The 12,825-nt window shown below is 31.7% G+C and overlaps 2 protein-coding genes across 2 annotated transcripts; both read right to left on the bottom strand.

Annotated features, from left to right (window-relative positions):
- Positions 1 to 2,181: 2,181 nt before the first annotated feature.
- Positions 2,182 to 4,737, bottom strand: LOTGIDRAFT_155829 (hypothetical protein; the record flags this gene model as incomplete). The annotated part of the gene is made up of 4 exons (XM_009068344.1): positions 2,182 to 3,274; positions 3,979 to 3,982; positions 4,645 to 4,649; positions 4,688 to 4,737. The coding sequence occupies 4 exons, from the start codon at positions 4,735 to 4,737 to the stop codon at positions 2,182 to 2,184; spliced, it is 1,152 nt and encodes a 383-aa protein (XP_009066592.1).
- Positions 4,738 to 11,756: 7,019 nt separating this feature from the next.
- LOTGIDRAFT_155828 (hypothetical protein) lies at positions 11,757 to 12,305 on the bottom strand (the record flags this gene model as incomplete). The annotated part of the gene is made up of 1 exon (XM_009068343.1): positions 11,757 to 12,305. One exon carries the CDS (start codon positions 12,303 to 12,305, stop codon positions 11,757 to 11,759), a length of 549 nt encoding a protein of 182 aa, XP_009066591.1.
- Positions 12,306 to 12,825: the final 520 nt, after the last annotated feature.

Below are 12,825 nucleotides of genomic sequence, written 5' to 3'. Positions count from 1 at the left end.
GGTTATTTTAGAAGGCAATTTAATCTGAAATTTGAAAACAATTTTTTCTATTGTTGTTTAGTAATTGACATGTATAGAATCAGACGTAATCCTACCAAGATAAACGAGATTGTAACAATGTTGATCTTCTAATAACATTTCTTTTTATTTTTCTGATTGAAAAAATCTAGATTAAGGTTATAAGGTTCAAGTAAGACAAAATTCATTTGCTTGCAGATTGAGTAAAATTAATTATTTTCCACGGGATTCGAAACCGTAGTTGGTTTGGCCTATATCTATGTAGGTATTATGTTAATTTATCAATATTTGTTATCAAATTTTTTTTTGTTCATTGATTAACATGTAAAGTAATGCAGACCATCTTCAAAGGTCACCAACGATGTTCGTTGTTCAAAAATCATACAACGTATAATCATGTATATACAAGACACAAATTGTTTACATTTAATCATATGGTAATTGGATAAAATAACGATCGGCTTAAATTTCTGAAAAGGTTGACTTATATTGCTGTTGTGGCTACTGTTTTGGTAAACCATTGATTACAAGTATATTTAACGTGGTCTATTTCAGCTATAACTATTGCTTTGCTACAAAAGTCTGTTTCATCTAAAACGTGTTTCAAAGTACCGAAAATTTGGCAACTCTTACTCCTTTGATGTAGTTAGATAAAGTTTCCAAGTGACATCAGCATTTTTGAGAAAAAAGTTTACTTTAAACCAAATCATTTCAATCATTTCTCTGCAAAAATCTAGAATCGTCAAAATTTGAAAACATATCTAGAATAATAAGTAGCTCGGTTTATGTTATTGCATTTAAGTTTATAAGCATTTTTTGTTCACCGTTAACATCTAATAAGTAGCATAAGTGTAGGCCAACACAATGGACAACAAGTAGCTGAAATTGCACACTACTTGTACCCTTTTACTTTTATAATGGAAGTAACTAGTATACAAAAAAGTGTAAAGATGTTGGGATTAGAAGAAGGTCGAGAACTCGTGTGATACACAAATTATAAAGGTACTCTTTTATCATTAAGTAATCGAAAATGCAAGTTACTGGCAATATTTCCTTGGAGAAAAATAATAAATTTTCAGTGTTTCAGTGTTTCCTGTCAAGATTGGATCTGTATACGTTGTGGTAAATAATTGAATTATCTTTTCTGCGGCTGAAAACTGCGAGCGACCACCAGGAGTATTGCAGCTACAGACGGTCAATTTCTTGATCATCTGATGAAGTTTATTAAACATTCCATCATCCTGGGCCTGCCTTCAAATTTGTTCTGATGATACAATGACAAGATAATACCATCCCTCTTTTTTTTTTAGCTCAACAGGTGCAGAAAAAATAAAACGTAAAATTACAAACATCTTATTTCTATTTCAACAAGATGATATTTTCTCAGTTTCTATACTTAAAACTGTGCCATTGACAGCTGTGCTTTCGAATTTTCGCTGAAAAATTCTTGAGAAGGCATTTTGTATTTACATTTTGATATTATACAAGGCAACTGGAGTTATCTATATAATAAATATTATTTCTAGAATATTATTATAACTCAATAATATCGCTGTAAATTCTTTTAAACTCAACATCCATCAGTTTCCTTCAGGATGTGATGACGAAAGACAAATTTAACAGGTTTTCCAGTCCTTTTTTCAATAAATAAATTCTTCTCGATCACAATATCCGATTTCATTTTGAAATGTGGTACAGGAATACTATTGCAGTCCTAAATACAGTCACAAAATGACTGATTGTGGAAACATTGAAATGAATTTCCACTTTAGCTTTATCAAATGTATACGTTCCAGATGTACACAACTGAAAAGGTAAGCCTGATATTTAGGAGAGAGTAATAAGCAGTAAATTATAAGGAATGTATATATCACTTTATTGTAGATAATAAAACAGCAGTTATTATGGCTGATATTTTGTGGTAGAGTATATTTGGCAATAAAAAGAGTCTGTAAAGTAGACAATTGACGATCATAATAGAATATCTTATAACTATAAAATAGAGCCACAATTCTTTCTTCCAACAGTCAATTATTCTAATGATGATAGCCCTTGTTGAATTTCATTAATCAAGGCCATAAAATAGGAGAAATGTGATAAATAGGAGATTGGCACAGACAAAATAATTTTTACTATCAAAATCAGACATATTATTTACTCCAGTTACATTAACGATGTTTCAAATTCTTTTTTCCATTGTTTAGAAACTTGATATATATTCCAGCAGCCACAACAAAATAAATATTTTAAAGTTTTCCTAAAATATGGACTGATAATACAATATAGGATAAAGTTCACTGAAAAGTTGACGGACTGCATAAAATTCATGACAGCTTCTATAGTTAAATATGTATAGTTACTTTCATTGTCCGTCATACGAGCTAAATGTATAACTATTTCAGATGGTGCGACTAAAATGAAAAACATCACAATGATAACGACTAGAGTAATTGTTATTGTATGACTTGTGCTAGTAGCTGAATGGTCCTTACGTCGATCACGTTTAAACGTTTGGCGCATTTTATACGATTTATAAATTCTTCGGCACAAACAAACGTTGAAATATAACAAAAGAACTAAAGGTATAAAATTTCCAATCACTGCCCAAATGATCCTGTAAGCTGTATCTATTTGTCTATCATTCCAAAGCTGTACCGGTGTCGGCATATACGCTTTTCTAGAGGAATTCGGCGTACACAATTGTCTTATTTCATATCGCCACAATACCGGAATGTTAAACGCAAACGAAAAAACATAAGTTATCACAATAACACATTTGATACGGCTAGTCGTTAGATATATATCCTGTCGTAACGGATGACAAATCGCAAGATATCGTTCTAAAGCCATTGCTACCGTCAACCAAGTACTGATTATGATAAAAACGTTGATAATAGCGGCACAGTAAATTCTGTAATATAACACAAAACCCTTAGTTGAATAAACATCATCCTGTGGTAGGAAAACAGTTGGAAAGGCAAATAGACAAAACATTAGATCAGAAACTGCCAATGAAACTAAACATAAATTAGCTGATAATTCCAATCTTTTAAAAGCTTTTTGTAATTTCCGTCTTGTTAAAATACACAAATTTAAAACATTTCCAACCATTCCAAATAAACAAACAGATGGTATTCCGAATCCATACACAATATGGCTAACTTCTTCATAGAGTTTCTTGGCATCATCATTTACTACAGCCGTCATGTTCCTATTTTCAGCTTCAAAGGTAATATTTAAACAGTCCATCATGACTCTACAATAGAAAAAATATACACCCCTGATTAAACAATGATATTTGATTTTATTATGATATATTAGATAATTGTATATGATATATTACTCATTTATTTTTTAACCCACGGGTCACTCAGTAACTCACATCACTCAAATTATACTTGTTGTTTAAGTCCAGTTCAGGCAGTCTGGTAGCCAGCGAGTAAAATGAGATTTTTCAAGCTACTAAGGTTTATGTCATTGCTTCAACACAGTGGAATATGGCTACTTTGAAGACATCATTAGTGTTATTAGTTTTACCTCCATCATTGCGTGTATAGGGATTTCAGGCACCTACACCATTTTTTGCTAAACTAAGACGATAACAGAATGTTCTAAAATGACTTCAAAAGAGTAAACTGTTCTCATCCCATGTGGGCATGACTAAACAAAGTCGATCCCCGAGCTGCTTACTAGAATCTTATTAATCGTGCACGTCACAGACTGCTATATATCAGCTTACTATCTGAGAATTAGCTACGATAGAAACGATATTTGTATGAATGACTGTATAGGAACTGTAGATTAGAGTAAATAGTGTATATTTAGAAGAGTAAATGATTGCGGGGGAGTAGAGTGCTATATTGAGATTAATTAATGAAGAAATGTTTCTATAAAGAAGATATAGGATTTAAAATACGGATTACCTGAGGTAATGGTAAGATTGAGAAATAATCTTCCTACCTGTCTGATATATAAATATATATATATATATATATATACTTTCTAAATCTAGCATTATCTCTTAACAATTATAAAGTAACATTGGCCAAATATTGATATAGGTTTTCGTTGTTTCCTAAGCCGAAAGAAGGATTTAAAAGTCTTTTTCATCCGATGGTCACACGTCTCCTCCCAATAACAATTGCTGTCATTTATACCAACAATTCAGTATAATGACCTTCGTCGGTACTTTTCCATTGAAATATTCAAAAGATATAATGAACAACATTTAGGATGTAGAACATCTTTATATATAAAATGGTAAAAAAAGGCTCCTTACACTGTAAACAAACGTAACAGAAACAAATTCCTAAAACATAATTTTTTTTATCTTTCTTATCTAACCAAGATGAAACATAGGCCTCGCTGTACCAGGCTCGAAAATACATCCCACTACTTAACAAAACATTGCAATCTTTATATTTAGATACAGACGGGTTACTAGACCTAGATTTTGTGTGCAAGTGTTCATCGCACTATGCGACCGCAGTTAAATCAATGTACATGTGTATAGTCCGTATATATGTAGTTGTTTCAGAATAGTTTTTATATTGACATCAGACGCATATATTCAGAGACAATTCGGTGACAAAAGTCACTGTATCTTTTGTAAAAACAAATACACACCTGCCCTGAAATTGAATTTACAAAATAAAACGTGAATAATTACCTTAAAACAACCCTATATGTCTGATTGTTCCAATTAATTGTATTAGTCATATATTCTGCTTTATTGTTCCACAATGTAAAATAAAATGTTCATAAAATCACAAGTTTTTCACATCACCAGATTGTTTCCAACTGAGAATTTCTTTAAGCAGCTGCACTCCAAGTCTTAATTTAAGGCATTAAATATGGAAAAATAAAGTTTATCGGCGTGGTGAGAGAGATTGACAAGATATGTATGTAATCATCTTACGAGTAATCTGTTTTGAAACTGACGATGTTGGGTGGTCACTGATAGTCCAGAGGTAGTCATGTATACAAGTCATCATTCACATACAACTAAAGTCACAATATCTCTTCCAAGTCTTTTATCAACTTCCAGTCATAATAAGTGAAAGGCGTAGAAGAAAACTAACAAAGCCTGAAGGTAATACAGTATCTCCACCAATTAGACCAGCCACAAAGTGAAGCAAAATTCTCTCAGTAATTAGCTCAGATCTCCATCATATTTTGCCCTGTCATTAGATTAGTAGCTAAAAGCCATGGTAGGTTTGACCTGCATTTTGTATAAATTCGAAGTGACAGTTTAACTATCACAAAATTTGATGTCGGGTTTCTGAACTAAATATTACCAATAAAAGCCACGATAGTAAAATTATTACCAAGAGATTAAAACTAATATGCCAATGTTTTGAATTCGATGAAATATAAGGAGTAAAGGAAAATGAATAAATGGAAATTACTGAAGAACATAAATAGGCATCTCGGTACAAATAATAAAAGATGTGGTCAAAACTCATCGTAGTGAGAGATTAGATTGAGCGAAAGTACGAGGGTTCTTGACCTTCACAGTAAAGTGTGATTTAGAAAACAGAGATTTATGATACATGTACCGACTTGGACACCTCGTCAATCTTACTAAACCTTGTTAGTCAAATAAAGATTATCCAATTTCAAATTAATGCCCATTTGAATTTATAGAAGAAATTGTTATTTACGCTTCTTTTTTGTTTCTTTGTACATTCTACTGCAAGCACATCGTTTGACAGACAATAGTAGCCTGGCCAGTGAAGAGCATCTCCTATTGCACCTAATATCACAACCTATAGGGAAAACGTCTGGTAGACTTCCTTTCAACAACTATACTAATTTCGATTATTTATTTTTTGTCAGATTGTAATAAGTTGAACATTAAAGTGACAGGTTGGCCATTTTGGGGGATTGAATGGGGTCTTGAATATATATAGTCTTCAGAAGTACTAGAACCATGAAGATCGAGTAATCCAAACTAGGAATTTCTATATATGACAAGAGTCTCAAACAGGTTGGCCATTTTGGGGGATTGAATGGGGTCTTGAATATATATAGTCTTCAGAAGTACTAGAACCATGAAGATCGAGTAATCCAAACTATAGGAATTTCTATATATTATGACAAGAGTCTCAAACAGGGAGGCCATTTTGGGGGATTGAATGGGGTCTTGAATATATAAAGTCTTCAGAAGTACTAGAACTATGAAGATCGAGTAATCCAAACTATAGGAATTTCTATATATGAGAAGAGTCTCAAACAGGTTGGCCATTTTGGGGGATTGAATGGGGTCTTGAATATATATAGTCTTCAGAAGTACTAGAACCATGAAGATCGAGTAATTCAAACTATAGGAATTTCTATATATTATGACAAGAGTCTCAAGATTCATTTTAACTTTAAAACGCATTGGAACTCTCATAATATGTCGACGGTGAGATGTGAACACTATTACTGATTAGCTGTGCTATAAAATTCTTGTATCTGAGACAAAAGTACAAATGGTCAAACGGATGGCGAACGTCCATTTAAGTTATTGTTTTGTATCCGTAATTATTTACGTTCAACTGAGATCTAGGTAAATATATGGACTCAAAAAGCTGAAACGTTTAAAGAAATAGATAAAGCTTCAGTTTATTCCCGAAAATTGCTTTCATCATCTTATTTTATATGGCCTACCATGAAAAAATAGAATGATAATTTTCATATTTCATAAAGGACTTTGTATGTGGGATGTAGTGACAATAACATTTATTATAACTGATCGTCAATGATCCACGAAGTTGGGTGAAATAGTTTTCGGGGAAGGGAGCATTAACCAAGCAAATAAAGTAGGTTAAGATGAAACTTGTACAAATTATAGATGTTCGCGTAGGAAAAGGTTACACAGAGGTAAAAAGTAGAGAAAACTATGACAAGAATCTATCTATTTAATCGAGGCATTGAGCTTAAATAAACCGTGTTTCAAAGATAAAACAATAATTACATCTATGATATATACTCCTGATGGTGCACGAATTGAGGGATAAGACAACAGTGCATTTACTTAAATAGGCAGACGTATTCACCTTTAAATAAATAACTATATACCACAAAACAAAATACAATGCACTTCGAACACCGGAAATTGCATTACCTCAGTTAAGATGATCTGAACTTAATAAATCATAAACATCCGTTTTACCAACATAGGTTAAGATACGAAACAAATAATTTACAAAGAGAAACAATGTTAATATTATAAGCTGTGGAAATATTCGTATTATTATCTAGAAGCATGTGGACAGGTTGTAATAAATGATGATATAATGATTCACACAATCAATATAAACCTGTATCTTCCATCAATCAACTTCGTAATATTGGACAAACATGGATAGGGTGCTATTTTAAATCCAAAGTCATTTTGACAGTTTGTTAAAAGGCAAGTCATTATAATTTTTTTTTGGTTTGTACAATGTTGCATGATATCTTGGTAACAATAATCATGAAAATAAAAATGATAAAAAAATAATAAATAATCAGATCTGGAGTACCCATCAGTAGACACACTGTTCAGAATATTAATCAATTATCACCATAATTACTTTACTTTGTGTTCATGGAATCATATACACTGTCTTTCTATCATGATGTGCAAAATAGAAATAAATTTTAACAGTTGAATCAGTTTTAGATAAAGAGTTGAAGAAATTGTTAAATTCAAATTTATCGATTTTGATATAATTTGTACCCCACCGGTAGAGGGGCCTAGCAGTAATACAGGTACAAACGTCAACAAAAAATTGTTAACACAATCATTGTACTTGACTATTTGATCTTTGTTTTCTACTACCTCATTAGCCCCGAAAGAATGGCATTTTGTCATTAGAAGTCGACGAATAAAGATGAGCGTTGGCGTGTAGTCATACTAACCTTTACACATGCAAGCTTCCTCTTGAAACCGCCTTTACATGGCAGTGGGTATTAGGTACATACTTTCATTAGTTTGAATGTAACAAAGTGTATTGTAGTAAATCAAAACTTGTGCTTTTAGACAAATTCAGATGATTTTGTAAAAGAAGTAATAACGTTAGCGCTGTCCCCTAAGAATTCTTATACATCATTGATTCTGTAAAGAAAATGCATCGATTACATCCTGAGATGTTAAAGCTTAATCATGGTATACATGTTTGTGTATCCCCATGATGAAAGCAATGTGATTCTTATTGATTAGATTTTGAAGAGAGATTGATGGTAAAGCCATAGAAGGTGGTCTATTGTTAACATATTGTTGTTTTTATATGACAACTTGAAGATGTTAATAATATAAATAGATGAGAAAGATTATAATGAAAAATACAAATATCCATTACTTCAACAATATTTTTTGTGGCGTTTAGCCGACCAACTCAATTGTGAAAAATAAGCTGGCAAATAATGCAAAAAGGTCGGAAAAAAATATTCAATATTTTCAAAAAGGGCGACAATCAAATCTCATATAAGAGTAACGTTCTCTCCTCATTATCATTGTATTACTGAAATAACCTACTAGAGCATCTTGGAACATAGATCATAGATTGGAGAAAAAAGGGATGAGATGAACCAGGGTCCTAGGAAATTCTCATTTTAATTTTAAGATAAAATTGGACAAAACTCAAAACATAATTAATAAACCCCATGTCTTCAGATAAACATTCCATATTATCTATTCTGTAGAGGTTTCAAAGATGTCTCCAAGGAATGTTATCGTCACCAGAGAGCTCTCTTAGGCTTGAGAATGTATTTTTAATCCCACATTAGTTCATTACTGAAGGTACGTACTGCGATCTACGGCAGTACATACATCTTCGAATAACAATTAGATTCAAGACGTCATTGTCTTTCTATATCTATTAATCAAACTGTCAAATATCTTAATTTTAGTCTTAGTCTATTATAATCACCATGATTCCCTTTGAACCCAACAAACATGCCTCCACACATTAAGCTTATAAACAATATCTACAACAAGTTCAAACCAAAGGGCAGAGATTTAATATAAAAAGTAATTAAATAGCTTAATTGTCGCACTGAGTATTAAATTTATACTAACTATAGTTATTATATTAACTTAAATTGATATTATGACCGATGAGACATTTTATACAAACTGATACATTGTACAGACCAATGAGAAATTTATACAAACTGATACCATGTACAGACCAATGAGAAATTTATACAAACTGATACCATGTACAGACCAATGAGAAATTTATACAAACTGATACATTGTACAGACCAATGAGACATTTTATACAAACTGATACAATGTACAGACCAATGAGAAATTTATACAAACTGATACATAGTACAGACCAATAAGAAATTTATACAAACTGATACATTGTACAGACCAATGAGAAATTTATACAAACTGATACATTGTAAAGACCAATGAGAAATTTATACAAACTGATACCATGTACAGACCAATGAGACATTTTATACAAACTGATACATTGTAAAGACCAATGAGACATTTTATACAAACTGATACAATGTACAGACCAATGAGAAATTTATACAAACTGATACATAGTACAGACCAATGAGAAATTTATACAAACTGATACATTGTACAGACCAATGAGAAATTTATACAAACAGATACCATGTACAGACCAATGAGAAATTTATACAAACTGATACATAGTACAGACCAATGAGAAATTTTATACAAACTGATACATTGTACAGACCAATGAGAAATTTATACAAACTGATACATAGTACAGACCAATGAGAAATTTTATACAAACTGATACCATGTACAGACCAATGAGGCATTTTATACAAACTGATACATTGAACAGACCAATGAGACATTTATACAAACTGATACATTATACAGATCAATGAGAAATTTATACAAAGTGATACCATGTACAGACCAATGAGATATTTTATACCAACTGATAGACTGTACAGACCAATGAGAAATTTATACAAACTGATACATTGTACAGACCAATGAGAAATTTATGCAAACTGATACATTGTACAGACCAATGAGAAATTTATGCAAACTGATACATTGTACAGACCAATGAGAAATTTATAGAAACTGATACATTGTACAGACCAATGAGAAATTTATACAAACTGATACATTGTACAGACCAATGAGAAATTTATGCAAACTGATACATTGTACAGACCAATGAGAAATTTATAGAAACTGATACATTGTACAGACCAATGAGAAATTTATACAAACTGATACATTGTACAGACCAATGAGAAATTTATACAAACTGATACATTGTACAGACCAATGAGACATTTATACAAACTGATACATTGTACAGACCAATGAGAAATGTATGCCAACTGATACATTGTACAGACCAATGAGGTATTTGGTACCTTCTATACAGTATATTATTAAACGAATACGACTGAGATATACATAAATTGGCCTTAACTAATGAGATATTTATGCAATTGCCTTAATGTGCCAACAATAGAGATATTCATTAATATAATACTATGGTTAAATGATAATGTATTGTAAACCATGTTTAACTGGCATGTTGTACATGTTATGATAGGTTATTGATATATTTTACAAAACTGTTCTTTCGTCGACCGTTCTCCAGATAGTTGAAATCGCTTCGGATAGATCTACCTATTCCTCCTGAATTAGATTCTTAGCTCAGTGTCTCTAAACTATTCATTATATTTATCAGTGACCTGTTAAACCTATTCACTCTCTGTGGATTATATATGCTACAAGATTTATCATGTAATCTGTTGTAGAAATCACTGTTCAGACTTAAACCACCAAATCATTGAACAAGTAATTTAATCTTTAGTTTACCAACCATCCACAAACTCAGGAAAAAAAACCAAATAATTGGTTCAAAAATCCGGGTGCATGTTGATGATGGTAATCATTCGTTAATCAATGTTAACGGTTACGTCAATGACTTTTAGTGGACGACTTTGCTATGATGAGGTTTGGTCAGTGATGTCCAGTGGTTCTCAATAATGTTTAAAGCAACAATACTCATATAATTGAACGTAGATTATGATAAATATGATCAAGTGTGAGATTTTCCGAGATAAAATCAGCTTGTAATGTCAGTAACTCATAATGTAATTGCTAGATCAAAGAGTATATAGAAGCTGAAAGGGTTTTGTGATCGATCTAGTAATATGCTTTATAATCATGTAGTAAAAAGATATTGTAAACGTAATTAAATTGTGTAGGTTGCTGTAAATAAATTCTTCCGACAATCATCATGAACGAATTTGCCTTCAATTTCCCAAAAGGAATTAATGTGTATTGTATTTAACTGGTCAAACTTTGTTATTTTATAGATTTTTTTTTATTCAAGTAGGTCGGGTTTTGCGATGGTTAACACCTTTATTATGTTTTATTTACGAACCCACCGTGAACTATTCATTCTACTATGTAGTTATATTGTTAGATTGAGCAGATTTCAATAGATTTCTATATTAATCACCAAATTTCATCTTTCATAAAGTACTTAGGCCATACCAAAATAATTTTCTGTTCTTCGGGATTTCTTGAAAAAAAAAAGGTACGAGCGAACGAAATTTTTTTTTTAATTTTTTAAAAAAAAATGTCTAAAAGTTAGTAATCATTGATTTGGTTGGTGCGATATAATATTTTTTAATTTTTTTAAAAAAAAAAGTCCCTTCGTACCATTAAAATTTTCCAGCATGGATGATTTTGAATGTATTCAGATAAAATAACAATTAATAGTATTTATTTATGGTGTAAAGGCTTCAAAACATTTTGGTATGGCACAACTAGCTGTTTTAAATTTGTCATGGTGCGTATCGACATACCACAAAAAATTTGTAATCTTCCACAAAATTTCTTTTGCACAGATTAACTGGTCTTTTGACCAGCCATCATCAATGGTTTTGCACCAATCTGGCACATCACAAAATAGTTTTTGAGGTCCAGTAAAGGTTTTGTCAAAGACTGGTGGTGTAGGTTTTTCAGGAAACATTAATGTCTTTCTTGATGCCATCATAAAATCGAATACATTTTTATCACTTTTGGAAGTATTACAAACAGGTTCTGCAGACGAAGAATGAGAAGGCAAGTTAATTAAAAAGTCCACAAACTTGGATTTCAGTTCATCACACAGAGAAATTTTCAATGAAAGTGTAACCAAGACACCGCCTGATTTTTCAATATTGTCCTTGATGTACACTTTTTCTGGGATCTGTGATATGCACGATTGAATTCCTGCAGATGCCAGATCATAAACATCTTTAAAAGTGTTTTCAGGCTCAACATCAAACGCCATGTATGGCAAAATAAGTTTCTGGTGTGACCTAATTTTGATTATTAAAATCATTTTGGTAAAAAAGACAAATACAAATATTAATTCTAGCACTGCATCGGCCATGCCTATTTCTGATAATTATCAACTTCCGGAATTTCGATGCGTTCGGTCGTCGAGAAAACGTTCTTGCTTCAGCGAAGGGCCTAAACTACTGTACGAACTCACTCTTTCAACAGCTGGAACATGTTCTACTATAATTGTCGCACGATGTCCACAAACTGACAAACAGAAATAGAGGGCGCAATTTGTTACTCCCGCTACCAAATTTTAGGCTTAGAGAAATAAAAATGAAACTAAAAATGAGAGCTAAACAATCATGTTATCTGATCAATTTAGAGGTACGGACATACGGGCAATGTAATTTTTTTTTTAAAAGTAAAAATTCTTTTTTCAAAATTTTACATACGGGAGCTCTTTTGATACATACGGAATATTATTTTTTAATTTTAAAAATAAACTTTCGATAACAGAAAATCGGGTA

Source organism: Lottia gigantea (genome assembly GCF_000327385.1).
Source record: "Lottia gigantea unplaced genomic scaffold LOTGIsca_9, whole genome shotgun sequence".
Lineage (NCBI taxonomy): Eukaryota > Metazoa > Mollusca > Gastropoda > Lottiidae > Lottia > Lottia gigantea.
Note: the sequence above shows the minus strand (reverse complement) of the source record. Positions and strands in the feature narration are given on the sequence as shown.